Source organism: Cervus canadensis, chromosome 22 (assembly GCF_019320065.1).
Source record: "Cervus canadensis isolate Bull #8, Minnesota chromosome 22, ASM1932006v1, whole genome shotgun sequence".
NCBI classification, from domain to species: domain Eukaryota; kingdom Metazoa; phylum Chordata; class Mammalia; order Artiodactyla; family Cervidae; genus Cervus; species Cervus canadensis.
In genome coordinates this window covers 9,105,769-9,133,680 of record NC_057407.1, presented here as the reverse complement: position 1 = coordinate 9,133,680, position 27,912 = coordinate 9,105,769, and the positions used below count along the sequence as shown (strand labels likewise).

The following is a 27,912-nucleotide window of genomic DNA, read 5'->3' as shown; positions in this document are numbered from 1 at the left end:
TTTGGCAGGACTCTGGACTGGGCTTATATAGATCTCATAGCTAAGGTAGAAATGGCTGAGAAGATCTAAAGACAAGATGAACCAAGTGTTTTGTTTTTTTTTTACAAAAGTTTATTGTTAAATGTACAATAGGTTCCAAGACAACACATCATTCTAGCTATAGGCGGCAACAGATATCATGGTAGGGAATCCAGGTGTTTAAACAGGAATGGAACTAAGGGTCATCACTGCCTCAGGCGCAAGGGAACAGCTTACTTTTTGCCAGATTTCTTAATTCCACCAGTGGCTGCAAAAGGAAAAAAAAGTCTCAACCAATGAAAAACACAATCTCTATGGTTGAAGCCTCAGGGGCCTACCATGGATCCTATTAAATAATAAGGACCAGCTCTTGTACTGGGCATTTTTGTGACACAAGCATGCACAGGGCTTTACCAGTTATTTCCGAGCAAAAATGAATAAGGTGGTGAATGAGAATAAAGACAGAGCACAAGTAATGGCTGTGCACTGATCTGAATCTCAACTGTGTTGGGTATTTCAGACTGGCTCACTTAATCCGCATCCCCTCAACCCATTTTACAGATAACAAAGTCTCAGTGTTAGATACTGTTCAAAGTTATAAACTGGTATGCAACAAAGCCAAGATTCCAACCTAGGAAGCGTGACTTCCTAAGTCCATATTGTTACCTGTCACATACCACACTACCATATATATTATGATCCTGGGATGTGATTTACTCAATACCTTTATTTTACCCAATTTACAAGTAACACACGGTAGGTAATTTAACAAACAGTTATAGAATTAAGCATACCTAATATAGGAATGAAAGTCCAATGGGCTGTGACAAAATAAACTTTATTTTTTTTTTTTCACAATAAACTTTAAATGTGCATGCTGCTCGTGTTTAGTCCTGTCACACTCTGCGACCCCATGGACTGTAGCCCGACAGTTTCCTCTGTCCATGGGATTTTCCAGGCAAGAATACTGGAGTGGGTTGCCATTTCCTACTCCAGGGGATATTCCTGGCCCAAGGATTGAATTCTCCTCTCTTTCATCACCTGTATTGGTAAGAGGATTCTTTACCACTGGGCCATCTAGGGAACCCCAATGATGCTGTAGGGTATAGACAACTGCTGAGAAAACAATCCCTATTTTGATGAGTGTAAACAGGATTTAAAAAGCATAAAATACAACGACTGATGAGTTTGGAAAAATATTTTGATATGTAATCAACTCCTCTTACACAAAGGGAGAAGAGACAGAATGGTAGAGAATTAAGTTTAAAAACACACCAACAGGGAGGGGGAATCGGGATGGGGAATACGTGTAAATCTATGGCTGATTCATATCAATGTATGACAAAACCCACTGAAATGTTGTGAAGTAATTAGCCTCCAACTAATAAAAAATTAAAAACAAAAAACAAAAAAAAAACCACACCAACAGCACGCCAAGAAGCCTGGACTTTATCCATTAGCCTAGGCACATCCAGCAGTGAAAACTCAGGGTGCAAAAGTATTTGCTAGACTTTTAATTATATGAGTAGTCAAGAAATGTTATAAGCAACAAAGTAGTAATGAAGTACGGATTTGGAGCAAGAAACTGTAGAGAATATCTGGAAACTCAACTACACTAACTTGTGTGAGGTATATTTCTGTATTTCCATTTCTGCCACTTCCCTAAGCAAGAGAAGCCCATACTGGGTCTGGCTCTCAGCCCGTCCCGCTGCTGCGAATCCAAGCCTGGCTGGGACCATCCACCGCAGTGGACAGGAGCAGAGAACTTGCAGCTCATCCACGAGGCAGGACACTGACCTGCTCTGCTCGGGACCGTATCCAGACTGATGCTCACGCGTTTGTCCGGTTTGATGTCTATCCCGCCCTCACTTACCCAGGGGGCCTTTCCCCGCGGCCTTTGCTTTTAGCTCCTCGAGTTTCTTCTGCTCCTCCTTCTGCTTCTGCTTGAATGCCTTATCTTCCTAGGGAGAGGGCAAAGCGGGTTCATTGCAAGCGGATTACCCAGTCCCTCCGCGCCCGCCCACGCCTCTGCGCCCGCCCTCACCTCGTCCATCTCCTTGGCTTGCTTCTTGGGCTGCTTCAGGGGCTTCTTCTTGCCACCTGCGTGAGACACAAGCCCGCTCAACCTGCCCCCCGCCGGCTCTCGACCCTCTGCGCCCTGACCCACTCCATCGTCCCTACATACTTACCTTCGCGGCCCGACATGGCGCCTGCCGCCCCTTCCCCAGACCCTGCCACCGGAAGCGGAGCTCCCCGTTCCAGCCGCCTGCGCCTATACCTCCACGCGGGCTCGCTGATTGGCTCCTGACGCGGAAGTTGAGCTCCTGCCGGAAGCGGTCCTCCGGGAGGCGGGCCCTAAAGGGTCGGCGATCAACTGAGTGGCGGGCGCTTCTTGGGGGTAGCGGCGCAAAGCGCGTCAGGTACTGGGGCCGGGGGATGTCCTTCCCGGGGAGAGTCCGGAAGCCGCGAGGGATGCTTAAGTTGCAAGCGCTAAGCCTGGAAAAGCACAGGGAAAGCACTGCAGGTAGAGGGATGGGCTTGTGCAAAGGCCTTGAAGCTAGGTGCATCGCTGGAACCTAGGAAAGCACAGTGGAGGGAGATGTGAGGGAAGTAGGTGGGGGGTGGGGGCGGCTAGATCACCGGTTCTAGAGCTTTGGAGGCTCCCAGAAGGAGTTTTATAATATAGCTCGGAGTGCGACATTTTGCAAATTCTGTTTATTCATCCAGTACTTTTTTTTGTTGAGCGTGTAGCAGACGCAGGTAGTACTTTAGGCACTTAAGCTGCATTAATGAACAAAACAGTGCCTGCCCTGGCAGAGCTGCCATTCTGTTGAGTAAGACAGACTATCGGTGAATACGTGAAATGCAAAGCACGGATCCTGTGATAGTTGTCTGGGGAAAAATAAAACAGAGTGGGTAAGGCGTCCTGGAGTGGGAGTGCACGGCTGTGACATTTGAGCAGGACTTGAAAAAAGAGAAGAGAGCAAGCGCGCAGATAGCGACCAGGAGGCGTCAGGGTCCTGAGGTGGGAGTAGCTTAGTGTGTAGGAGCAGCGTCAGAAAGCCTGGAATTATATGGGAACTTTGTGAAGTGAAAGATGTGTCAGCTAAGCTTAATGTGGTAGACATCTAGCTATCTGTACATTTGTCACGTCATCACATTGTATATCTTAAATTTATGTGATGGTGTATGTCAGTTTTATCTCACAAAAACTGGGAGAAAAGGTCCACGTAACTGGAACAGAGTGGGGAAAGGGAGACTGATTGGAGATGAGGTGAGAGGACAGAATGATGAGGGCCAGGAGGTGGATGCCATGTAGGCCTTGGAAAGGATTTTGGCTTTTACCTTGAGAGAAAGGGGGAAACCACTGCAGGACTTGAGCAGAGAGAGAGATGGTCTGACCTGTGTTTTGAAAGGACCACTGCCTGCTCTGACAGTAGGGGCCAGAGTAGAAGCACAGGCATCTGTCAGAGGCTCTTAGGATAACCCAGGCAAAAGACGTTGACCTTTGGGACTAGGGCTTCCCTTGTGGCTCAGCTGGTAAAGAATCCACCTGCAATGCGGGAGACCTGGGTTCGATCCCTGGTTGGGAAGATCCCCTGGAGAAGGGAAAGGCTACCCACTCCAGTATTCTGGCCTGGAGAATTCCATGGACTGTATAGTCCATGGGGTCGCAAAGAGTTGGGCATGACTGAGCAACTTTCACTTGGGCACTTGGGGGGGCAGGGGCAGGGGCAAGAGGAAGAGGGAATCTGAATTTAGTTTCAGAGGTGGAGGTGACATTTGCTAACGGACTGGCTGTGAGGAGGGAGAGAAAGCAAAGTGAGCAATGACGTGAGAGTTTGAGCCTGAATGGGACTTGGAGTTTCCATCTCTGAGCTGTGGTAAAGGCAGCTTTGGGAGAGGAAGATTCCCATCAGCCTTCCTAGCAGAGAGCTGGATTGGGCAGTTTAGTAAATGAGCCTGGGATTCAAAAGAGAGATGTGGACTAGAGAGGCCTGAATACAGTTTGCTTGTATGTTTTTTTTTAATTTATTTTTGGCCACACCATGTAGCTTTTTGGATTGAGGTTCCCCAGCCAGGGATTGAACACAGGCCCTGACAGTGAAAGCTTCCAAGTCCTAAGCACTGGTCTAACAGGGAGTTCTGTGTTTTTTTTGGCTGTGCTGGATCTTCCTTGCTGCGTGGGCTTTTCTCTGTTGAGGCGAGTGGGGGCTACTCTCTAGTTGCAGTGTGTGGGCTCTAGTGCCAGCGGGTTTGTGGGTTTCAGTAGTTGTGGCTCCGGGGCTCTAGAGCACTGGCTTAGTAGTTGTGGTGTGTAGGCCTACTTGCGCCTCGGGATCTTCCCGGACTAGGGATCAAACTTGTGTCTCCTGCATCGGCAGGCGGATTCCTCACCACTGAGCCACCAGGAAAGCCCTGTTTGTTTTCCAGTGACAGCTTTATTGAGATAAGATTTACATAACCCTATACTTCCGGCTTCCCCGGTGGCTCAGTGGTAAAGAATCTGCCTGCAGTGCAGGAGCCGCAGGCTTGATCCTGAGGTTGGGAAGATCTCCTGGAGAAGGGCATGGCAACCCACTCCAGTTTTCTTGACTAGAGAATCTCATGGACAGAGGAGCCTGGCGGGCTACAGTCCATGGGGTCACAAAGAGTAGGACAGGACCGAAGTGACTCAGCAGGCATGCAGCCGTACAATTCACCTACCTAATGCTTACAGTTCAGTGGTTTTAGTGTATTTACAGTCTTGCGCAACCATCCCTACAATCAGAGAATATTTTTGTAGCTGGTTTTTCAAGTCACAAGACTGGATGAAAGAGGAGACTGAGGACAGAGCCCTGGGACACCATGTGGAGAGGTTGTGGAAATGAGTGGGGACTGGAAGCCAAGAAGAGAAGGTGGTTTAAGAAGGAGGAAGCTATCATAAGGCACAGGGCAAGTGAGATGAGGAGGAAACTGATCATTGGTTTTAGGCATGTGGGAATGACCGGAACAAGAGCAGTGCCACTGGCCCGGTGGGAGTGAAGGCCAGATCAGAGAGGGGGTTAAGTGAGAACAAGAGAAGAGGACCTGCAGAGAGCTGGTGCAGGCGCTCTGTCAGAGAGTAAAGAGGAGCAGAGAAGCGGGGCAGTTGCTGGGGTGGGGGTGGGGTGGTCGCATCAATTCCCGAGCCGAGCTGTGTCTGAGGAGGGGAGAGGATATGGGACCTGGAGCACGGCATGGCCTTCCCTAAGCAGGAAGTTTTCATCCTGAGGAGTAAGAGAAGGTGGGGATGAGACAGACACGGGCAGGTGCGAAGATGCGGTAGGAGTTAATGGACATTCTCTTCCAATTTTAAAACATTTTCTGGGTGAGAAGTGAAACCAACCATCAGCTGCAGGTGAGCATGAGGTGCTGCTGATGGAGGTTTGAGGAGAGGGCAGTTGGTAGGAGACAGTCGTCTGGATGGAGCAGGAGAATGGATTTGGAGAGGCAAGTTTCTGAACCTGACCCAGACCCTGCTTGCTTTGGCCTCTGTCTGCCTGTCCAGCTTTCCCCACTCTCCTCTCCTCTACTGCTTTCCGGCTGCACAGGTAGCCCTGCAGATTTTAGACGACGTCAAGCCCTGTTCCACTTTTTCTCTCTGCCAGGAATGTCTTCCCTTTGCTGGTCGAGGGGCCTATGAGACATCTCAGTGGGGAGGAGCTGGGAGACAGGGGCGGGGGTGGTGGTGGGAGGCTGAGAGGAGGCCTGGCGTCGGGGAGCCACTTGGGAGTCATTGGTGTGTCCCCTCCTGAAGCCGCGTCCCTGCTCTCTCCAGGGTTCTGTTCGGGTGAGGGGCGAGGCACACAGGAAGAAGGCAACGTGTGTGTCTGATGGAGAAAACGAAGGAGTCTGATGGTGGTGAAGGAGGGAGTTGTCAGGAAAGGCCTTATCAAGAGGTGATGTTTGAGCAGATGTAGGCGTGAAGGGGCTGGACTGGTGGAGGAGAAGTGGTCCAGGCAGAGGAAGTGGCGGGGAACAGACCCTGGGGCGGGATCACGTTCAGTGTGGTGGGGTTCTTACAGTGATGGAGAGAAGAAAGGGGATCGGGCTGAGAGGACCGGGCCTTGTTGGCCATTGGCAGGACTGGCATTCACGCCAGCTGACTGGGGAACTCTCAGGGTTTTTACCCGAGGGGTGTGATCTGACTTACAAGTTAACAGAGCCTCCCCTGTGAAGTCAGCTGTGAGGGGCAGGGAAGGAAGCCAAGACCGCGTAGGAGGCTGGAGCTGTCTTCTCTGCCCGGGATGAGTGACCTTCCTGGGATCCAGGAATGTGCTGCTGATAGAAGAGGAGCCAGGAGGGGAGGTTGAGAAGGTTGGAGGGATCTGAGGAGATGGGGCAGTGATTTCAGATTGAGAAGGTGCTGAAAGCTGCAGAGGTGCTGGAGGAGAAATCTGAGTAGCAGCTGCTGGATGCAACAAGGGGGAGGTTCTGCAGGCTTTCAGGAGAGCAGGCTTGTTGGTCAGGTGGGATCAAGAGAGAAGAGGGCTAGGAAGTAGCGACAGCCAGTGCGGCAGTGGCCAGGTCCACAAGGCTGCACGCTTTGTTTTGATGGGGGCGCACCTGCAGGAATGTTGTGGGCCACAGTTTGTGAGCAGTGAGCGCTGGCCTTGAGGCCCTGGAGGCTTGCCCGACCCCTGGGGCATGGATGGCCTGTACTCCCTGGGGCATTTGGGGTTCGGGTGCAGCACCAGCTTGGAGCCACTGTCATAGGGATGTTCCCTTTCTGTGGCTCTCAGCTCGGGCTTTTGCCAGGACACACGCCCCGACCCAACCAACTGTGTTTCCAAGAGGCTCTGAGCTTCTCTATGGCACCGTGGGGAGGGGGCCCTGGGGTGAGAGGCTGAGATCACCTTACATCCGGAAGCACTTTTCTCTGTAATCGGAGCTCTGCTAGTTTGTCTTCATGTCCCCCGCTCCCTCAGCTCTCCTCTCTCTGGTCCGGTCCTTTGAGTCTCAGGTGTCACTCGGACAGCCACAGTCAGTACTTGGGGGCAGGGTGCTCTGGGGGCAGGGTTTGCTGAGAGCGAGGGTCCCCTGGCTCTCTCTTCTGGGTCCTCAGCATCATTCCTGCCCTAGGGCCCAGGCCAGGCCTGCCTGGCTGATGGGAGACTCCTTGTGCCGTTCAGGTACCAGACGAGTAGGCGTTGTGGGGGGCCCAAACATCAGAGCAAGGCTGAAAAGGGAAAGATTAAAGAAACCTAACCTGTTGGGCAGTTCCCGGGGTTGGGGAGGAGGAAGAAAGCTTATGGAAAGTGAGACATGTGAGACTGGGAGTTGGTCACCTGGAATGTCTGGGCTTGGAGGGCAGGAGGGTTTGCTGGGAACCTCAGAAGAGCTGTCTGTCCTCTATGAAGCAATCCGAGCGGTTTGGTTTTGCTTTGTTTTTACCCCGGAATTGTCTCTTGAGGGGGGAGTTTTCTGCCCTGGGACATAAATGACCTGTGCCCTGGAACAGAAATGAAACTGCTTCCCTGTTTGGAGACAGTCCTCAGGGAGTTCGGGAAGCTGGTTTTGATAGTCATTTACAGAAATCTTTCCCCAAATCCCCTCAGTTGATTCCACAGTTTCCCTGGCAGTCTTTGTGAATCCTTGCGGGGCTCTGTTAGCATGGACACAACACAGGTTTCAGAATTTTCTGTGAGGGACTTCCCTGGTGGCCCAGTGGCTAAGACCTCGCTTTCCAATGCACAGGGTGCAGGTTGGATCCCTGGTCCAGAGCTGAGATGCCACATACCTCATGGCCAAAAAAGCAAAACAGAAAACAGAAGCAATATTGTAACAAATTCAGTAGGCCAAAAAACCAAAGCATAAGGAATATTGTCACAAATTCAATAAAGACTTTAAAATGGCCCATATCAGGAAAAAAAAAAAAAAAGAATCTTTGAGGTTATCTGAAAACTGGCCACCAGTCTTCTCCTGCAGACCTGGGGATGCAGGCAGGTGGGTGGATGGGAGGGTCTGGCTCGTGGCATCCTGGAGGGAGATGGGAGGCTTGGGTTCCTAAGTATGTTCTTCCCTGACGTGCTCCATCGTCCAGGAGAGCACCTGGCAAACCCTGACCCTAGTGGCTGTCCTCTCCGGGCCCAACAGTTTGGGCTTTAAAAATATATATATATATATATATATATATATTTATTTATTTATTTATTTATTTATTTTGGCCACCCTGGGTCTCTGTTGCTTTGCACAGGCTTTTTCTAGTTGCAGAGAGCCAGGGCTACTCTTTGCTGCAGTTTGGGGGCTTCTCATTGCAGTGGCTCCTCTTGTTGCAGAGCACAGGCTCTAGGCTCACGGGCTTCAGTATTTGCTGCACACGTGTACATGTACTTGTGTGGCACACGGGCTTAGTTGCTCCATGGCACGTGGAATCTTCCCCAATCAGGGATCGAACCCGTGTCTTCTGCATTGGCAGTTGGATTCTTAGCCACAGCGCCACCACCCAGGAAGTCCCCAGTTTGGACTTTTTAATGGAGAGTCTTCAGTTCAGAACTGTCTCTCAGGCATGAGACCCGACTTGAGCCCTGCCTTTATCTGGCCTCTCCCCACAGATCTCCGGATGACAGGGCGCAGCCGTGTGTTGGCCATGCAGCATGTCGGGGGTGTGTCTCCCGTACTGGTGCGGAGGGACCTCTTTCTGGCCAGGACTCTCTGCAGCCACGGCCCCAGCCAGCCCAGAGAGAAGAGGCCCGAGGAGGTAGCCCTGGGGCTGTACCACCGCCTCACCGCACTAGGAGCAGCCCTGGGCCACAGCATTCGGCAGCGGGCGTCCTCCACGGCCAAGACTTGGTGGGACAGATATGAAGAGTTTGTGGGACTCAATGAGGTTCGAGAGGCCCAGGGAAACGTCACCGAGGTGAGGACGGGAGCTGGGGTTTGGCCCTGCCCTCTGACCCAGGCAGTGTGGCCTGGAGGCTACTGCCAAATAAATGACCAGCCACAGCCACGTCCAGATTGGTCTGTCCTTGAACACATACCACTAGGAGGGGGAGCTGAGTTGTTTCTCACATTACGGCCGGGTTTGATACTACCAGGGTGAAGGGCCCCCTGTTCCTCATTGAAACAAATTGCTGTGTATGCTGTGTACCAGGGGGTTCTGGGCCATTAACATCTTGGGCCAGCAAATACTTCCTTCGTTGACTGTTTTGGGGGTTGGTGGTGAGAGTTGCCTGGAGGGTTACAAGGTCCTCAGAGTCCTGACTGTGATTAAAGCATCCCTCGTGAAGGTGGAGGCCCTGGGAATTAATCAGACTGTGAGGTGGGGAGAACTGCCTCTGGTTGTCCAATCCTCTGTGGCAGGGGAATTGCGTTCCGCCACCTCTGGCATCATAGACTCAATGGACATGAGTTTGAGCAAACTCTAGAAGATAGTGAAGAACAGGGAAGCCTGGCATGCTGCAGTCCATGGGGTCGCAAAGAGTCAGACACGACTGAGCGACTGAACAACAATCTTGTTTTCCACCCTGGCACAGACCACTGTAGTGGGGTGGGAAAAACCTGGGGTTCAGCCGGAGGTATTGAGGTGCAGTGCTGTCTCTCCCCTCGGAGGCCATGACTTTGGCTGAGCCAGGGTTTCTCAGCCTGTTGACTGGAGGCCTGGCGATGCCTGTCACGGCGTTCGGTGATGTTGGGAGGTGTAGCTAAGGTAACACCCAGGAAGCCAATTAAAGGCCCGGGCCTGCACCCTGAGGACCACTGGGTGAACCAGGATTGTGTGTCCGAGGGACTCTCTTTCCAGCCTCTGCACTGACATCCCCTCCTGACCTCTTCTCAGCCGCGTCTGGTTGGGAGTGGAGAGGACCCTGTTGTGGGTGTGGAGAAAGGGGCAGGCGACTTCTGTTGTTCTCACTGCAGGCAGAAAAAGTGTTCATGGTGGCTCGAGGGCTTGTCCGGGAGGCTCGCGAGGACTTGGAGGGTCAGCAGACCAAGCTGAAGGAGGTGAGGGACCGCCTGGACCGCATCTCCAGAGACGATAACCAGTACCTGGAGCTGGCCACTCTGGAGCACAGGATGCTGCAGGTAGCTCCTTCCTCGCCTGGATGGGGACCCTGGGCTGCAGGGTGTGGAGGGGCGAGGTGGGCGCTCTGATGGGCCTGGGGGTCAGAGACCTGGTGAGGAGGTAAACCAGAAGACCCTGGGGAGAGACCGGGCTCCAGGGCTCCAGTGCCTTCCACCCTCTCCACTCCTGGAGAACTGGGACCAGCCGTCTAGTATACTCTGGGCCCCAGATTATTGGGAGGGAGCACCATGGAGAGGGCCTCCCGGAGAGCGCCAGACACTTCCCTTCTGATCGACACAGTCTGGAGACCCCCTTGCATGTCCGGTCAGACCCACGACTGCCCGGGGAGGATAGCACCGCTCACCTGGACCATCCCCGGTTCCTTGGCTCCCCCTACCCATCCAGACTTAACGCTGCCCTCACTCAGTGTGTTTATGGAGCATGTAATCCGTGCCAGGCCTGAAGCCAAGCTCCAGGGATGTGGTCGTGGGACTTCCGCTGGAGGCTGCTGGTCCAGGTCGCTGCTACATGACAGTTTTGCTTCCGCAGGAGGAGAAGCGGCTTCGTATGACCTACCTGCGCGCGGAAGACTCTGAGCGAGAGAAGTTCTCCCTCTTCTCTGCAGCTGTGCGGGAAAGCCATGAGAAGGAGCGCACTCGGGCGGAGAGGACCAAGAACTGGTCGCTCATCGGGTCAGTCCTGGGGGCCTTGATCGGTGTGGCTGGATCCACCTACGTGAACCGCGTGCGGCTCCAGGAGTTGAAGGCTTTGCTCCTGGAGGCCCAGAAGGGGCCTGTGAGCCTCCAGGAAGCCATCCGCGAACAGGCATCCAGCTACTCGCTCCAGCAGAGGGACCTCCGTGACCTCGTGGCAGACCTGAAGGGCCTGGTGCAAGCTGGGACCGCGCAGAGCTCTTTGTCCCAGGCAGGTTCTTCCCCAACCCGAGACAGAGACACAGATGTCCTTTCAGCTGCCTTGAGAGAGCAGCTCAGCCATTCTAGGCAGGTCCGTTCACGTCTAGAGGGTTTACGAGAGCAGCTTGATGGCCTGGAAAAGACCATGAGCCAAGTGGCTGGGGTGGTTCAGCTCGCAAAGGCTGCAGCACACCCGGGCCTGGTGGAGTCTGCAGACGGGGCTCTGCCTGTTTCCCTGCTGGAACAGGGGAGCGTGATCATGGCGCTGTCGGACACGGAGCAGAGGCTGGAAGCCCAGGTCAATAGGAACACCGTCTGTGGCACGCTGGTCACCTGTGCGACGTTTGTGGCCATCCTGCCTGTACTTTATATGCTGTTCAGGGCCAGCTAGCCCCCTGGACCCTCCTCCAGAGGGAGGGGGTATGGATGTGGATTTAGTTAGAGAATGAAGCAATGAAGTGAACTTCCGGGGGTGTACTCGGCCTGAGTCTGACCTCACCGGCAGACATCCTTTGCTTTTTAGGCAACACTAATTGACGTTAACTAGCAAATATTTGTGCTCACGTCTTTCAATTTTGTCTTATTAAAAGTCTTTCATTTTGTCTTATTTAAAGTAGTGTATGTGAGACTGAGTTTTGTCCATTGAACATTCAGATTTGGAACTCGAGGATTGGGCCTGAAAGTAAGATAATAATCACCCCCCTTACAGTTCCTCTCTCATCTCTTGATCTGGCCCTTGGTTCGAGACCATTTTGGATACACTGGCCCCCCCACCCCCCGTCCCAGGCCTTGATTTTCATTTCGGATTTCTGGGCCTGTCCTCCACTTGTCCAACCCACCTGTGTCAGATGGCTCATGATTTCCAGTGAATAAAACTTGGCTTGCCGCCACTCACTGGTGACCATGGTCACGGCCTGTCTTTTGAATCACTTTCTCTGCCATGTTGGAGAGAACTTCCTGGTTCTAACACTGGAGGATTGATCAGAGGAGAGCAGGGAACAGGGATTGGGGGAATGGTTGGTAAATACTGCTGGGGACAGAATTACAGGGATTTGGTGACCAATCTGGTTCCCTGCTGGAGCGCCACTTAGGCGGGGTGTCATCTCACACACAGCCTAGGGATGGCCTCTCCACCCCTGGGCAGAGCTCAGCCCATCAGCAGTGTGAGCGGTAAGGCAGTGATGGGGAGGGACCTCCCAGAGGTGGGAGGTACAGCTCGGGGGGCACGGAGGCGTACTGAACTGAGAACCCTTGACCTCTTCCTTCTCAGTGGAGAACAGCAGCCTTTGACCTCCTGGGCCGAATGGCCATGGGTGGCCTTGTGTGTCCTTGAGTAAACAGGAGCAGCGAGGAGGCGCTCTGCTCGCACGGTGAGTCTGAAGAACCCGCCCTCCTTTCAGGACGCAACGAGGTGGGTCAGCAGGTTGAGCAGAGCTGACGCACGGCAGAGGCCTGTGGAAGCAGAAATGCTTCCATGAGATCCTGCCCTTCTTGGGAGCCTGTGCTCAGCCCTGGCCAGTGGCCCCATGGATGCAGTGAACCTCTGATCGTCTGGTCACTCCATCTGTGGCCTTGTTTTCTTTTTGTAATGATTCCTTCGGAGGGCGTGGAATAAAATGACCTCTGCACTTGGGATGTTCATCCTCCTCGTGGGGTAGGAGACACCCTATCTGTCTATAGATGAGGGGTGTTGTGGGGTTTGGAAATCCTAGGTCCTAAACCTAGGTAGGTGAGGTGGGTCCTAAGGGGTGTGCACTTGAGTGAATGGGTCTGGGGAGGGGAGGATTCCAGGCACATGGAAGGGCCACCCAATACCCCCACAAGCTGCACAGGAAGGCGAGGCAAGGTGGCTGAGGGCCTTGGGGCACACCAGTTTGACTGAGGTGGTGATGGGTGTGGAGCATAATGTTAGAGAATGGAGTGGGCGACCCAGAAGGCCAGATAGCACCTGGGGTCTGTGATGTCCAGAGACGAGGGAACTGGGGAAAGGGTGTCATTCTGGTGCAGACAGAGTGCTGAATCCTGGACCCAGATGTTGGAAGAGAGGTTGGAGGTCCGGGGAGCAAGCCGAGGAGCTGGGGAGGGACAACTCGGAAGGCAGAGCCAGGTATGTGAGAGTGAAGGCACACTCATGGGCGGCGGGTGGGGAGAGGGTGCCTGACGTTTAGCTCTTTCCACAGTAGCCAGTGTGGATGATGTAAACCTGATTGAGGCTCCCGCCAAGCCTGCAGAGGCTCTGAGAACTTTCAGGGTGTGTGACAAATTTTGCCTCCCAGGCGGCTGTCCCAGTGGCTGAGAGCCAAAACCCACCGGAAGTCCTAAGAGGATGGACTAAGTGCTGGCTCCTGAGTTTGCAGGGAGCCAAGCCTGAAGGGCCCTGCAGAGGGCACACCTGGGCCTCAGGAGAGAACCCAGGTGTGCCTCTGGAAGGGTGACGTATTTACAGGTGAGGGAGTCTAGACTTGCCCAGGGCACCTCAGCTTGGGGCGGGTCCGGGTACAGGTTTGGGAGGAAAGGGAGGAAATGCGCCCTAGCTTGTGCAAGTTTGCAGCGGTGGGCCCTCCTCTCTCAGCGCGGCTAGGTGTGGCATCACCTCCGCTTGGCGGTGAGCAAACAAGCATGTGTGTTTGGGGGGCAGGGGTCAGGTTTCTTGGCTCAGTGATGGCTCAAACCCAGGCCCAACCCCAAAGCCGGCGCTCTTCCCGCACAGCCAGAGGTGGGGGCCGGAAGGAGAGCTTGGCCGTTTGAGAGTCCCGGGAGTAGGACCGGTGGGCAGAAACCAGGCGCCCCGGAGTTCAGGTAAAGAAAGTTGGAGCAGGATGACCACAGGAGCCAGGTACTGGACAGGTTAAGAGGGAGCTCGGGGGCCCCGGAGAGCGGGGGTGGTGGCTGGCGGAGGTTGGTGGGGCAGGTGACGGGCGTGGGTCCCACCGGGCGCTGGCATGCAGGCAGGCGGAGGCCCGGGCGAAGCACCGCCACACGTCGGGGTGCAGAGCGGGACCCCAACCCCCCAGCCCCCGCCGTCCGGCCCCTCCCGTGCCGGAGGGCTCCCAATTCGGCTCCAGCGCGGCGCGCAGGTGAGGCCCGGCGGGGACTGGGCGGGGTGGGGCAGCCGGTCCCGCGGCTCGGCTCTGCGCGCTCCTCCCGCCGCCATCCACGTTGCCTTGGCAACCGCCGGGGTGCAGCCAGCCTTCTCCCTCCCCTCCCCCCACCGTCCGCCCCCCTAGCGAGCGAGGGGTCGAGTCCCCCGCCCTCGGCTAGTGCAGAGCCGGGAGGGCTGGAATGCGGGGTCCCGGGCGGCTCGGGGCCGCGCGCCCGGCTCTCCCGGCTGCTTCCGGCCTGGCCTGGGCGGCGGGCGGGGGGAGGGCGGCCCGGCGGGCGCGGGGGGGGGAAGGAGCGGAGCCGGGCCCGGCCGACGCAGCTTTGTCTCCTTTGTTCCCGGCGGTGGCAGCGCCGCGGCGGGCGGGGCGGGCGGCGGGCGCAGTTTTCCGCCCCTCGGTCTCCGGGTAACAGCTGCGGCTCCGCCAGACCCACCTCCGGGGGGTGGCGGGGCAGGGGGGGGGTGCAGCCGGGGACGCGGGGAGGCCGCCGCGCGCGCAGATCCCGAACCCGGAGCGGCCGGCGCCCGCCTCGGCGCGCTCGTCCCGCGGGGCCCGGCCGGGTGGTGAGTGCGGGGCCCGGGGCCTGGGCGGTGGGGCCGGGGCGACGCGTCCCCGGGGTGGACGGGCCTGGAGCCGCGATGCCGCCGGGCCGAGTCGGCCCGGGGTGAGTGGTGGGCGGCTTCGATCCGGAGAGTTGGGACCACACTTCTCCGCGCGAAGGGAAACTCTGGCGGCTCCGCCTGTAACGCGATTGGGAGACAGAGGAGGTGGAGCCGCTCCTCCGCGCCCCCTCCTCGCCGCCGCCGCCTCAGCCGGGGACCGGCCGGCCTCTTCCCCGCCCTCCCAGGACCACTGGGGGGGTCCTTGCCCTGGTCAGGGAGGAGGGAGGAGGGTCGGGGAAGAGCAACGGGGAGGTCCAGGCTTCCCCTCCGCAGTAACAGCCCTTCCAGGCGGTACTCGGCGCGACTGACAAAAGGCAGACTGGGATTCCCCCTGCCACGCACCCCCAGAGGGGGAGCCCCCCACCCCGCACCCAGACGGTGGGTGATTGATGAGCGCTCGCTGAGTCCTCACTGGTAAATGGTGCCCCCCACCCCGCCCCTACCCTGGCTCAACACGGACAACAGGGCAGGCACTCTGCACTCTGATGCTGTCAATGAATAACTTCTGGGAGCACCCTGGGAGCCCAGCGAGAGGGCCGAAAGGAAAGGCCGATTTTGCACCAATCCCGGCGACTCCGGTGAAGAGGGCTGGGATATGAACACTCTCCCAGTTTCAAGGGCTGAGTTTATATGCCCTTTTGGTTGGCGAGGACAGCCCCAGGTCCAGGAGGCTGTGCTTGTTCTTTGCAGGCAGAAGTTAGGCGGCCTTGGGCCCTGCTGAATCGGTCCAGAGATGGGGGCCCAGAAGAGCTAGGCTTTGACTCTAGCTGGAGCTTGAGATGTGGGGGGAAGGGGAGGGGGAAGAGTTCTTGGTTGTATAAATTGGGGACTGAAGGCCGAGCTCCAAAGCAGCCTTTTCAGTCTGCTCTGGGGTAGTCATTAATAAAAGTGGGGCTGACAACTGTGTCCTTCGAGAAGCTGAGTGGCTTGGAGTGGGTTGTGGGCTCCGTATCTCCCCTGCTGGCTGAGTTTTCTTGGCTGTAAAATGATGGTTCTTTCCAACATTCAAGGAGCACCTGCTCAATGCTGTCTGTCCTGCTTACCGGGGCCTCGGAATTAGAAGTCACATTCTCTGCCTTTAAGGAATTGCAGGAGTAGGAGAGTGAAACAGGGAGAAAAGTGGCCTTTGGTGCCTCGCGTGCCAGGCACACACCATATCATGTTGAATGATCAGAGCAGTCCTGCCTCCCATTCTCCAGATGGGAAATCTGAGGCTTAGAGAACCCAAGGCAGAGCTGCAATGTACACCAGGGTGGTGGCTGGGGATGCCCGCCGACCACACGTGGTGGGCTTCTCAGGAGCCTGGGGGACAGCGAGGCCTTTGATGGGAGGTGACGGTTGGGCACCTCATGTAATAGGGAGTGAGCGTGGAGGAGTGTGATGAGCAGTTCTGCCTGGCAGGAACGAAGAGCATGTGTGGGGGAGCCCTGGCAAGGATCGCACAGGAGAGTGTGGACGGAAGGGCTTGACCTTTATCCTCCGGGCCTCGGGGGGTGCCTCCAAAGACACTGGAGAGAGGGACAGCCTCAGATTCTGCTTGAAGTCCCCCTGAGGTGGGGAGAGGTGCACCCAAGGGGCCGGAGGCTGCTCTGTGGCCGAGGTGAAGTGAAATATGTGGCCGATAAGGAGAAAAATGTCACCGCCCTTCTTTTCTTCCCACCCATGGTATGTAGGGAAGGGTGAGGGTGGCTCGGCCCCGTGGCAGTGATTGAAGAAGGCTGACACTTTTCCCAGCGGGGGTCAGCCTCCAGCCTGTGATGTGACTTTGTCAGAAGCTGTTTGGGTCCTGCCCATCGGCTTCCTGTGGGCCACTCGACCCAGTTGTGATTTTACATGTAGGGAGTGCCTTGGTGGCTGCCCCTTGAGGGCTGGAGAACTCTGGCATGAAGTCAGCGCTGAGCAAATGTTTGTAAGCGAATGGTGGGACAGACCCTCTGCCCAAGGCGCGTCCCTTGGCGGGAGGCGATGGGAGGGACCGAGCAGTAGCTGAGCGTAGCAGCCGGCCTTTGCCCATCCTCAGGCAGACCCCGTCTTCCCGGGGGAAGAAACTTTCCCCTCCATGCCTTGGAAACAAGTGGGGGGCTCCTGGGAAGCCTGGCCTTGCCATAGTCCTGGGCTTCTCGCCGGGTTCACGACTCTCCCTGCCGCCCCCCTCCCCCTGCCCCCTCGGTGGCAAACAGTGGCTGCCTTGTTCCCGGTCCCATAGAGCTGCCCTGTTCTCTGCACACTAAAAATGGAAACCCCCAAGCTATTTTGGGAGCAGTGCCCAGCCGGGCTGTGGCCACAGCTCCTCGCTGGACCTTCCTCCAAGCCTTACGCCCAGCCCTGCTCCCTCTGGGCCACCCTCAGGAGCACCCCGCTGGGGGGGCCTCAGCTGGGAGGAGCCAACCTGGACCCTGGGAAGCTCTCAGAGGAGCACCAGCAGACTGGCAGCCGGGTGGCAGGAGGGGCCGGGCCATGTGGCCTGGACACAAACAAGCAGGAATAGCGTCTCACAGCTTGCCGGTCCCCAGCGCTTTACCCACCCTGGTGCTCCAGGCTGGAGACCAGCCAGGTTTTAGCAAGGTGGTGTCATGGTTTCCTGGTCTCCCCAGGCTTCAGATGGAGCCTGCAGGGAGGGGGATTGTGAGGAGAGCAGGCCCTTAAGGTCTGGGAAGTTTCAGGGGATGTGGGGTACACGTCTGGTGACTTCCTCTAGGACCACCCCCCTGCCCCCTCCACCTCCCACTCTGCTCTGACCTGCAGGAGAGGAAATAGCAAGAGATGATGGCCTGGCTTCCAGAGCCCTCGAGGACTTAGGGCTCGAACCAGGGAAGTGTGTGTGAGTCTGTCTGTGTGGGGTCTGGATGTGGGTGGTGGTGTGTATGTCTTGGGTGGGTGGGTAAGTGTGTCTTTGTGGGGTGTGCTTCCGGGTATGTGTCTCTGGCTCGTATGTACAGGCGGTGTGTGCATGCATCTAGGTGTGTGCTCGCGCCCATGTCTTTGGGTGTCGGTGTGGGCATGCAGGTTGGGTGGTGTGTATGCTTCTTGGTGTGTGGGAGCATGAGTGTGCTTATGTGCTGGTGGCAGCCTGGGGCGAGGCTCGGCCCAGGCCTGTGGTCAGGGCATGTACCTGGGCGCCCTGAGAGGGCAGAGTTTGGGCAGAGGGCAAGAATGGGAGATGCTGAGGGCGGGCTGTAGGGGGGGACAGGACCAAAGTGGGGGCCGGACTGGGTCTTACCAGCCACGCAGCTTCTCCTTAGCTGCCCTTTCCCAGGCCCCGAGAATGCCTGGTTCCGCTGCCCTCCCCCTCCCATGGGCTCTGAGGAGGCGTCCCCTGTGGAATGTGTTTGGTGGCCGAGGGCCAGGCTGGGCCCAGCTCCACTCGCAGACTGGGCAGCGGGGAGGGGTACCTTTGTGCTGGCTCCATGGTGGGGGGCCCACGTGCCTGCCGCCCAGCCCCCAGCTCCATGCTCTGCTCTCTCCCCGGCTAGGTGACTCGCACTCGGGGCATGCCGTTGTCTCCTGATCCAGCTGGCCCTGCCAGGTGAGCCTGGCCTCTCACCCAGGTGTGGGACTCCCACCTCTACTGGGGGCTCTCCAAGCTGGGGTCCAGCCATTTAGGCCCTGTCCATGGCAGCCTTGACCCCCTCATCTCACTGGTCTGTTGGTTCTCTGCTTATTACCCTTCTGGATTCCTGAAATACCCAATTCTTGCCCTGCTGTAACATGCAGGTGGCCCATGGGATCTCACCCTCTCATTTCCTGCCCAGGAAACTGACATCCATGCAGAGGGGCTTTCTGGGTCCCTTCCTCCCATCCCCTGGCTCTCCTGCCGCTTCCAGGCCCTGGTCCCCAGGAGCAGGATGTTTCCCGCATCTCTGCCTCTCTAGCTCCTCATCCTTGGACCCTGTGTTGACAATGGGCAGGCTAGGTGAGGGGTGGGGGTTGCCGGTCTCCTGAGAGAGTGACACAGAGAACGGGCAATGTTGACGTTTCCAGGACAGCGTCTGCTGAGCCCTTGCTAGTGTGTGGTCCTGCGGTCCTTGTAACCGTGGTGCCGTCTCAGCCTGGTCCTCGCTGGGTTGGGAGGGGCATCTTGGCAGTGGCACAGCCCTCTTTCTCACCAGTGGTCCCACGGTGCTCAGGCGGCCACCCAAGCCCTGCTCAAGCTCTCTGTCTCCCTGCCAGGTGACCATGCCTGCCCTCGGCCTAGCTCTCCTCCAGGCGCTCTGGGCCGGGTGGGTCCTCGCCCTCCAGCCCCCACCACCGACGGCTTTCACCCCCAACGGTACGCGTCTGCAGCACCTGGCTCGAGACCCCACCTCAGGCACCCTCTACCTCGGAGCCACCAACTTCTTGTTCCAGCTGAGCCCCGAACTGCAGCTGGAGGCCAACGTGTCCACTGGCCCAGTGCTGGACAGCAGGGACTGCCTGCCCCCTGTGATGCCAGACGAGTGCCCCCAGGCGCAGCCCACCAGCAACCTGAACCAGCTGCTCCTGGTGAGCCCAGGCGCCCTGGTGGTGTGTGGCAGCGTGCACCAGGGGGTCTGTGAGCAGCGGCGCCTGGGGCAGCTCGGGCAGCTGCTGCTGCGGCCGGAGCGGCCAGGGGACACCCAGTATGTGGCCGCCAACGACCCCACCGTCAGCACAGTGGGACTGGTGGCCCAGGGCCCGTCTGGGGAGCCCCTCCTGTTTGTGGGGCGAGGCTACACTAGCCGAGGCGTGGGGGGCGGCATCCCGCCCATCACCACCCGGGCCTTACAGCCCCCGGACCCCCAGGCCGCCTTCTCTTACGAGGAGACGGCCAAGCTCGCCGTGGGCCGCCTCTCGGAGTACAGCCATCACTTCGTGAGCGCCTTCGCGCACGGGGCCAGTGCCTACTTCCTGTTCCTTCGGCGGGACCTGCAGGCTCAGTCTCGAGCCTTCCGCGCCTACGTGTCCCGCGTGTGCCTCCGGGATCAGCACTACTACTCCTACGTGGAGCTGCCCCTGGCCTGTCAGGGGGGCCGCTACGGGCTCATCCAGGCTGCGGCCGTGGCCGTGTCCGCGGAGGTGGCCCAGGGCGAGGTGCTCTTCGTGGCCTTCTCCTCGGCCGCTCCCCCGACTGTGGGCCGACCCCCATTGGCAGCTGCCGGGACAACTGGCGCATCGGCACTCTGCGCCTTCCCCCTGGATGAGGTGGATCACCTTGCTAATCGCACCCGTGACGCCTGCTACACCCGGGAGGGCCGTGCGGAGGATGGGGCTGAGGTGGCCTACATCGAGTATGACGTCAACTCCGACTGTGCTCAGCTGCCCGTGGTAAGTCCTGGAGCTGGCCAGCCCTTCCCTGTCTGAGGCCACTGGGCAGGCATGTACTGGTCAGGTCGGTGGATGTTAAGTGATTCCTTTGTGTCTGGGCGATGGAGGGGTACCTTACGGTAAGAGTGGCATTCAGCGGGGACAGAGACCAACTGTGCAGGGCTGTGCTTGGACCTGGCACCGAAGGGATGGCATTTGTGTAGGTGGACTAAAAGTGTGTTTGAGGGTCAAGGGTATGGGGCAGGGACCCAGAATGTGGCGAGGTTGGACTCTATTGTTTAAAGTTTCTTGAGAGAGAGAGGCAAGTGAGGTTCAGACTTGTTGAGACTTGTTTGACTCTCGTCTCAGGATGGGTGAACACTTCCCAGATGGCGTTAGTGGTAAAGAATCTGCCTGCCAGTGCAGGAGACATAAGAGATGCAGGTTCAATCCTTGGGTGGGGAAGATGTCCTAGAGGAGGTATGGTGACCCACTCCAGTATTCTTGCCTGGGAAGTCCCATGGACAGAGGAGCCTGGTGGACTACAGTCCATGGGGTTGCAAAGAGACAGACCTGACCGAAGCGACTTAGCACGCATGCAGGTTGGATGAAAAGGGTAGAAGCTGCATATAGGGAGACTGACTCAGTGAGAGGGGGGAGGGGACCCAGGTTAGTGGACGTGGAGAGAAGGATGCAGGCTGGAAGAAGTTTTGGAAGAATGGTCCGGGGGAAGGCTTGTGAATGAACTGGAGGAAGCAGCTCCCAGGCCAGGGACGGGAGAAAGTGGGGCCCCCAGACATGTGGGGATCACAAGAGGTGATGGAGCTGCTGCAGACTGTGGAGGGAAGCCACTGGGGCAGGACCAAGGATGCGGCTGTGGGAGAGCCCAGAACTGGCAGAGATGCTGGGAGAGGGGATGGGGTTGTTTAGGGAGGATGGAGGGGATCTGGGGAGGGCCTAACTTGGGCTTCTGGCTGCCTGCAGGACACTCTGGATGCATATCCTTGTGGCTCAGACCACACGCCCAGCCCCATGGCCAGCCGTGTCCCCCTGGAAGCCACGCCGGTTCTGGAGTGGCCAGGGGTCCAGCTGACAGCCGTGGCGATCACCGTAGAAGATGGACACACCATTGCTTTCCTGGGTGACAGTCAAGGGCAGCTACACAGGGTGAGTCCACAGGAGGTACTGGGCCCTGCCTCAGATCTGGAAGGGATGGACTGCTGGGGACCCAGCCTGGGCAGAGCTATGCATGGGACCCCCTGGGGCTACAACGTGAGATCTATTGTGTGTCTCTGGCCCCAGGCTGAGGGAGATGACCTGTGTTCCTCTTTCTGGGGCCGGATGGCGTTTACCCGAGATACCCCCACTCCCACCCCGGGGTTGGGTGGTAATGACCTGTACTGCCTAGGAGGAAATTCTACCTGTGAATTACTTTACTGGGGAGAGCAGGGCGGGTCTTGGGCCTCAGACCCTGTGGTCTCTGATCTCAGGTCTACTTGGGCCCAGGGAGCGATGGCCAACCGTACTCCACGCAGATCGTCCAGCAGGGGTCTGCGGTGAGCAGAGACCTCATCTTTGATGGGGCCTTCGAGCACCTGTATGTCATGACCCAGAGCACGGTGAGTGCCTGGCACCAGTCAGGGAGGGCGTGGCTGCTGGGAGGGCCCTTTAGGGAACTGGGGCCCTGTATGTGGGGGAGCCGCCGACACTTGGATTGCTGGCCTCAAGTCTTCTTTGCTGCTGTAGCTTCTCAAGGTTCCCGTGGCCTCCTGTGCTCAGCACCTGGACTGTGCATCCTGCCTTGCTCACAGGGACCCATACTGTGGGTGGTGTGTGCTCCTCGGGAGGTCAGTGCCCCCCACCATCCCCACCCCAGCCCCAGCCTCCCGCCCGCAATGCTCCTAGTCTCTTGCTCTGTCTCCAGGGTTCCCTGTCCTTGGCCGTTGACTCTCCACCTTTGACCCTTGGATGTGCCAATCCCATCCTCCACCCTGATTTGCCAGGCATGCCATGGCCCCTTTGAGGATCTTGCCCAGGTCCCTAGGATTATAGGTGTCCCTGCCCCGTGAACTGCCAGTGGCCCCATGAGGGTCACGGGTGGACACTGGTCCTTCTCGTCCAGGTGCAGTCGCCGTTCCGAGTGCTCTCGGGGTCGGGGGTCAGAGCGGTGGCTGTGGAGTTTCCAGCCTGAGCCGGGATGTCTGCGCGTGGCAGCCTTGAGTCCTGCCAACATCAGCCGTGAGGAGAGGAGGGAGGTGAAGACCAGAGCACGCGGGGCCCTGTTACTAACCCAGGCTGGGGGGGCGGTGCTTGTGACCCCTGGGGGCTGGTGGCCGCAGGTGCCTGCCCACACCAAGCACCTGTACACGGAGCCTGATCTGCTGCCCGGGGGCTCCAACGGTGTCCCGGCCTCTCTCGGCAGGTTTTCTTGTCGGTACCTGACCTGCCCCTGCTGTGGCCGGGGGAGTCTTATTCCTGCCACTTCGGGGAATCCCAGACTCCTGCCCTGCTGACCAATTCTGGGGTGATGTGCCCCTCCCCAGACCCGAGCGAGGCCCCAGAGCTGCCAAGAGGAGCCGGTGGGTGAGAGAAGGAGCCCCGCCGTCTTCCCATCTTGCTCCAAGGGGTGTGATGGGGATGAGGTGTGAATGTAGGCAAAACCCCCTGAGGCGGTGCCTTTCTCTGCGTCCTCCGTCTGCTCCCGGGTCCCCTCAAGTCCCTCTTTCCTACCCTGTGGACTGTGTTCCCGATCCTGGGTGCCCCTTTGGAGTGCTGATCCCAAACCTGGTGTGGTCTTGGGGTCCGGGTGCCCCTCGCCCGCCCTCAGCCCAGCCGCTCCTCTCTCTGCAGACCACGTGTCCGTGAGCATGGAGCTTAGGTTTGGCGCCGTCGTGATCGCCGAGGCTGCCCTCTCCTTCTACGACTGCGTGGCCATCACCTTGCTCCGCCCGTCGGCACCGTGAGTCCCTCAGCCCGACCCCCAGCCTCCCCCCGACCCTGGGCCGCCCCGTGGCGCCCCCGCGCCCCCATGGCTGTGCTCTGTTCAGGTGCCAGGCCTGCGTGAGCAGCCACTGGGGGTGTAACTGGTGTGTCTGGCAGCACCTCTGCACGCACAAGGCCTCGTGTGATGCTGGGCCCATGGTGGTCGGCAGACAGGTGAGCCCATCGCCGTGCTGGGTGCGGGGGTGGGGGTGGGGCGGGGCATGGGGGTCCCCGTTGTGAGGGTTTCCCTGTGTGTCTGCCTGCCCCAGGTGCTCCGTTATGAGCACCTGAGCGGCTGTGTGGTGCTCCCCGGAGGATGGCTGTCAGCATCCCACCCGTTTCGGGAGAGGCCGTTAGCGGCTAAGAGGCAGGAGAGGTCTGGGCCTCGCGCCCCACCTCGGCACAGACACCCCCAGAGCCTGCCCCCGCCCCCTCCCATCCCCTCTGGAGAATTAATGGGCTGTTTTTGTCTCTCTTCTCCTTGGTCTCCTTTCCTCTTAACACACCCTTTGCCTGCCTGCTGCCTGCTCCCGCGCCTGCCTGCTGAGTGGCCCTTCCTGTCCCTTCCTGTCCCTCTCTGCCTCCCTGTCCAGGGCCCGCTTCTCTCCCCGGCCCCTCCTGCCCGAGATGCACCCACCTCCTTCTCCTTCCCACCCACAGCCCCCCAGGCCATGGTCACCCCTGCCCCTGACACCTTGCCTGTGGACACTCCTTCCGTAGCCTCTGATGTCCCCCCCGGGGCCAGGCCTTCCCCGCTCAGCCCCTGGGGGCCATGGGCAGGAACCGGCCCCACCCCTGCCTCGGCTCCCATGGAGTCGCCTCTCCCCGGGGACCCTCCTCCTGCCCCATCCAGCCCCCAGAGCACGCCTGGATCCACCGTGCCCGCTCCCTCGGCCTTAGGACCCCTGGCCACCCCCGAGGACCTGCCGGCCTCGCACCCACCACCCTCTGAGGCAGCGGCCCTGCCCCCTGCCCTCGCGGAGCCTGGCCCCGAGGCCCTCCCCTCGACGGGCCCCTGGGACCACCCCCCCGGCTCTGCCCCCGCCACCACTTTCCCAGGGGCCGCTGGCTCCACGAAGCCCGCTCTGGACTGGCTCATGAGAGAAGGCGGCGAGCTGCCCGAGGCGGACGAGTGGACGGGGGGTGATATGCCCGCCTTCTCCACTTCCAGCCTCCTCTCAGGTGATGGAGACTCTGCTGAGCACGAGGGCCCTCCCGCCCCGCTCATCCTCCCGTCCAGCCTTGACTACCAGTACGACTCCCCTGGGCTCTGGGAGCTGGTGAGACCCGGCCCGGGAAGGAGGCCTCAGGGGAGGGGATGGGGGCCCACCTCGTGATTCTGCCGGCCAGGGATGGGGCGGAGGGTGGGGTCCGCCGCCTCGCGCTGGCCCAGGTTCCCCGGGGTTCTGCCTGGGGAGGGGGTGCTGTGACGGCGGGTGGGCGCCATAGACCGCCTTGTGCTTGGGGCCGCAGGAGGAAGTGACCTGGGGGGCAGCCTCCTGCCCTTGTGTGGAGAGCGTGCAGGGCTCCAGCCTGATGCCGGTCCACGTGCAGCGAGAAGTGCGACTGCTGGGCCGGAACCTCCGCCTCTTTCAGGTGTGTGTGGCCCGTGTGCAGGTGTCGCCATGGCCTCCTGTGTGTGTGTGTGTGAGTTGCTCCGTCGTGTCCAACTCTTTGCAACCCTGTGGACTGCATCCCTCCACCCTCCTCTGTCCATGGCATTTCCCAGGCGAGAATACAGGAGTGGGTTGTCATTTCATCCTCCAGGGGATCTTCCCCACCCAGGGATCGAACCCAGGTCTACGCTGTTGCAGTCAGATCCTTTTTTTATTTTGGAACGGTTTACTGCGCACAGAGAGGCAGGGCTCAGTCCTTCCTGGCTGCCGCTATCCTCATCGCGGCTGGGACGTTGCTCAGCCCCTCTCTTCATCGTAGCATGGATGCATGTCCCCACCCTTTTCTTGATCAACTTGAGGGCCCGCTTGTCCTTGGAGACCGTGAGCAGCTCCCTGGCCCGCTGCTCATAAGGGGCACAGCCGCATGCCTCCCGGGCTGTGTCCTGCGTGAACTGGGTGTGTTTGTTGAGGCGCGTGCGGTGGCAGCAGCGTGCCTCGGCTCGCTCACGTCATTGGCCGCCTTGTGGCCCTTGTTGGCGGCCCACGGCCACGGGGTAGCGCAGAGCCGTGGCTGTTGTCCTTCAGTGGCTGCCGTGGCGGGAGTGCAGGCAGATTCTTTACCGTCTGAGCCGCCAGAGAAGGAAGCAGTGGCCGCCTTGGCTGTCGGCGAACTGAACACAAGTCCCGGGGAGGAGGGGGAGGCGTGACCTCAAGTCTCGATCCCAGCCCAGGGACCGTGCTGGGGGCCCTGCGGGGCTCACCAGGCCCAGCTCCTGAGGCTGCCCCCGCCGCTGTGTCCTCTGCCCCCAGGACAGCCCGGGAGACCACGAGTGTGTGATGGAGCTGGAGGGCCGGGAGGTGGTGGTGGAGGCCCGGGTCGAGTGTGAGCCGCCTCCAGATACCCGGTGCCACGTCACGTGCCAGCCTCACCAGGTGCATACCCCGAGTCCTGGGTGGGCAAGGGCACGTGGGCCACAGGCCGGCTACTGAGCTCGCTGGCTGCGCCACGCTCACCCCAGCTCACTCTGACCACGTGACCCCGAGGGAGTCCTGGTACCCCAGCTCTGCTCTCTGACCCTGTGCCCCAGGGGATCCTGTACCCCGCCTCTGACTTCCGCCTTCGTGTTCCCACAAAGGGAACACACACTTTGGTCCTTTCTCTGGCCACCCTCTCCTCGGGCCCGGTGGCTCCCCTGACCCCGAGCTGTGACCCCACTCCCGTTTCTCCAGCTCAGCTACGAGGCTCTGCAGCCAGAGCTCCGCGTGGGGCTCTTCCTGCGCCGGGCCGGCCGTCTGCGCGTGGACAGCGTGGACGGGCTGCACGGTGAGACACCTGGGGCTGCGGGGGCCGGCTGGAGGCAACAGGGCTGTTCCCGGCCTGCCTGTCACTCTCGTCTCTCCACCCCGCAGTGGTGCTTTATGACTGTTCCGTGGGCCACGAGGACTGCAGCCGCTGCCAAACCGCCCTGCCCCAGTACGGCTGCGTGTGGTGCAAGGGGGAGCGTCCCCAGTGCATGGCCCGGGAGGCCTGTGGCAAGGCCGAGGCTGTGGTCACCCAGTGCCCAGCACCCGTCATCCACTCAGTGAGTTGAAATACCGGTGCATCCCTTCAAGGGGATGGGGCTTCTGTGGGTTCAGGGGGCGGAAAGGTGGGAGAGGCTGGGGCTGTCTCTCCAGGCTGCCAGGGGTCACCAGGTGCGTGGAGGTGACCAGTCCCTGTCCTGGAACAGGTGGAGCCACTGACTGGGCCTGTCGACGGCGGCACCCGGGTCACCATCAGGGGCTCCAACCTGGGTCAGCACGTGCTGGACGTGCAGGACACGGTCAGAGTGGCTGGAGTGCCCTGTGCTGTGGACGCCCAGGAGTACGAGGTGTCCAGCAGGTGAGCGGGCTGCACCAAGAGGGGCAGGGGGCACCCCGTGGGCGCCACGGCTGGCTTTCCGGCTGAGCGCCGTCCACCCGCAGCGCGTCTGCCCTCCCCGCTCCCCGCTTCCCTTGGCTCTGCTCACAGTGTCTCAGGGCTGGGGTTGCTGTGGAGGCCTCGGCTTGGCGCACGAACCTGCAGCCTCCTGGCCTGCAGCCCAGTCCCTGCCCAGAGCTGACAGGCGGCTCTGCTTCCCGGCTCAGCCTCGGTGTTCTTAGCTGGCTTTCCAAGTGACTATGGACATAGCTGTGGCAGCAGGCACCTCGGATCCCAGACAGCTCTGCTCCGGGGCTGACCTTCCCGCCCTCTGGCTCTTCTTCCCCAAGCACTGCCCCGGGCGGGCTCCTCAGTGGGAAGGTTGACTTGTGACACATCTTCTGAGTGCCGGGCTCCAGGACCCCTGCCACCTTCCCGGAGCTTGTGGCTTACAGGCTGGTAGTTACAGGGTCCCAGAGGTACCCAGAACGAGGCCAAGGAGACATCTCTAAGCCGCAGGTCCCCAGCCCACCGGATGTCAGGGTTTCCTGGCGAGTGGGTCCAAAACCCCCAGGGCAGATCCTCAGACCACCTCCCCCACTTCCTGCAGAGGTCTGCATCTGTAGGCCCCGTGGTCTGATTTTCAACAAGACTTTCCTAGAGCTTGTCCTTGCCACCGGAACGTACTAAATGTACCATGACTAACAGCTTGGGGTGACTGTTAATGATCCTAGGACCACGAGACTAAAGTCGTTTCTGAACTGATGTACAAAGTGATCAAAATGCATTCCAGCCTCTCCTGGGGAGTTCACACTTCAGTTGTTTTGTTCCCTGGGGGTGTTTGCAGTGACCGTGATGATGTCAGAGTCCAGCCACTGCAGGCTTCACATTCTGGAGAGTAATTGGGCCCAATTACTTCTGTTTCCTGGCTGAGAACTTACATTTCTTAGATTGTTCACTTTCCCTTCACGTCCAACCCCAGACCTGACTAGAGGCATTCGGAAGTTTTTTAGGGGGGAGTCAAGTTTATATTACCTTGGTGTTTTTTGTTTTTTTTAAAATATATGTGTATATATATATATATACATACATATTACAGGCTTCCCTAGTGGCTCAGATGGTAAAGAATCTGCCTGCAATGCTGGAACTGTGGGTTCGAGCCCTGGGTTTGGAAGATCCCCTGGAGGAGGATCATGGCAACCCACTCCAGTGTTCTTGCCTAGAGAATTCCATGGTCAGAGGAGCCTGGTGGGCTATGGTCCATGGGGTTGCAAAGAGTTGGCCATGACTGAATGACTAACACTCCCACACACACACACACACACACACTTATTTAGCTGTGTTTGGAATCTTCCATTGTGGTTCATGGACTCTTGGACTCTTTAGTTGTGGTGTGCAGGCTCAGAAGTTGCATTGCACGAGTTTAGTTGCTC

General features: G+C 58.7%; 2 protein-coding genes, 1 long non-coding RNA gene and 1 pseudogene across 14 annotated transcripts in view; 2 read left to right on the top strand and 2 right to left on the bottom strand.

Moving 5' to 3' along the window:
- Positions 1 to 88: 88 nt before the first annotated feature.
- On the bottom strand, positions 89 to 2,293 carry LOC122424442. Its single transcript, XR_006264421.1, has 4 exons — positions 2,208 to 2,293; positions 2,063 to 2,118; positions 1,892 to 1,979; positions 89 to 286 (listed from the first exon to the last, which is right to left on the bottom strand). It is a non-coding gene; the product is annotated as an uncharacterized LOC122424442 (long non-coding RNA).
- A 9-nt stretch (positions 2,294 to 2,302) lies between these two features.
- CCDC51 (coiled-coil domain containing 51) lies at positions 2,303 to 11,572 on the top strand. Of its 4 annotated transcripts, XM_043442194.1 has the most exons (5): positions 2,440 to 2,542; positions 5,377 to 5,490; positions 8,595 to 8,899; positions 9,898 to 10,062; positions 10,592 to 11,572. In XM_043442194.1, the coding sequence occupies exons 3-5, from the start codon at positions 8,603 to 8,605 to the stop codon at positions 11,345 to 11,347; spliced, it is 1,218 nt and encodes a 405-aa protein (XP_043298129.1). In that variant the 5' UTR covers positions 2,440 to 2,542; positions 5,377 to 5,490; positions 8,595 to 8,602; the 3' UTR covers positions 11,348 to 11,572. The 4 variants fall into 4 exon arrangements, with proteins under 4 accessions (XP_043298128.1, XP_043298127.1, XP_043298129.1 ...); XM_043442193.1 differs by lacking the exons at positions 2,440 to 2,542; positions 5,377 to 5,490 and adding an exon at positions 2,303 to 2,438; XM_043442192.1 differs by lacking the exon at positions 5,377 to 5,490 and having other exon boundaries at positions 2,385 to 2,542.
- Positions 11,573 to 13,660: 2,088 nt separating this feature from the next.
- The window catches only part of PLXNB1 (plexin B1), a 30,074-nt gene continuing 15,822 nt past the window's right edge, over positions 13,661 to 27,912 (top strand). Inside the window, exons 1-17 of one of the 9 annotated variants that reach the window (XM_043442186.1) lie at positions 14,544 to 14,620; positions 17,465 to 17,540; positions 18,193 to 18,245; positions 18,890 to 20,002; positions 20,966 to 21,148; positions 21,472 to 21,600; positions 21,728 to 21,828; positions 22,104 to 22,236; positions 22,404 to 22,560; positions 22,832 to 22,940; positions 23,029 to 23,137; positions 23,557 to 24,243; positions 24,437 to 24,559; positions 25,390 to 25,512; positions 25,810 to 25,903; positions 25,990 to 26,162; positions 26,310 to 26,461. In XM_043442186.1, coding sequence (XP_043298121.1) covers positions 18,896 to 20,002; positions 20,966 to 21,148; positions 21,472 to 21,600; positions 21,728 to 21,828; positions 22,104 to 22,236; positions 22,404 to 22,560; positions 22,832 to 22,940; positions 23,029 to 23,137; positions 23,557 to 24,243; positions 24,437 to 24,559; positions 25,390 to 25,512; positions 25,810 to 25,903; positions 25,990 to 26,162; positions 26,310 to 26,461 — 3,380 coding nt within the window. In that variant the 5' untranslated portion in view covers positions 14,544 to 14,620; positions 17,465 to 17,540; positions 18,193 to 18,245; positions 18,890 to 18,895. Of the gene's footprint in view, positions 13,793 to 14,362; positions 14,463 to 14,487; positions 14,621 to 14,686; positions 15,134 to 15,558; positions 17,285 to 17,316; positions 17,541 to 18,192; positions 18,246 to 18,889; positions 20,003 to 20,965; positions 21,149 to 21,471; positions 21,601 to 21,727; positions 21,829 to 22,103; positions 22,237 to 22,403; positions 22,561 to 22,831; positions 22,941 to 23,028; positions 23,138 to 23,556; positions 24,244 to 24,436; positions 24,560 to 25,389; positions 25,513 to 25,809; positions 25,904 to 25,989; positions 26,163 to 26,309; positions 26,462 to 27,912 lie in introns of those variants that run through there. The other 8 variants (XM_043442185.1, XM_043442187.1, XM_043442188.1 and 5 more) reach the window with 8 other exon arrangements.
- LOC122424976 lies at positions 24,830 to 25,154 on the bottom strand (annotated as a pseudogene).

Coding starts and splice junctions, on each gene's coding strand:
- CCDC51 (XM_043442192.1), top strand. CDS start 2,455: ATGTCCTTCCCGGGGAGAGTCCGGAAGCCGCGAGGGATGCTTAAGTTG. Junction 2,543..8,594: donor GCACAGGGAAAGCACTGCAG/GTAGAGGGATGG, acceptor CTCTCCCCACAG/ATCTCCGGATGACAGGGCGC. Junction 10,063..10,591: donor TGGAGCACAGGATGCTGCAG/GTAGCTCCTTCC, acceptor TTGCTTCCGCAG/GAGGAGAAGCGGCTTCGTAT.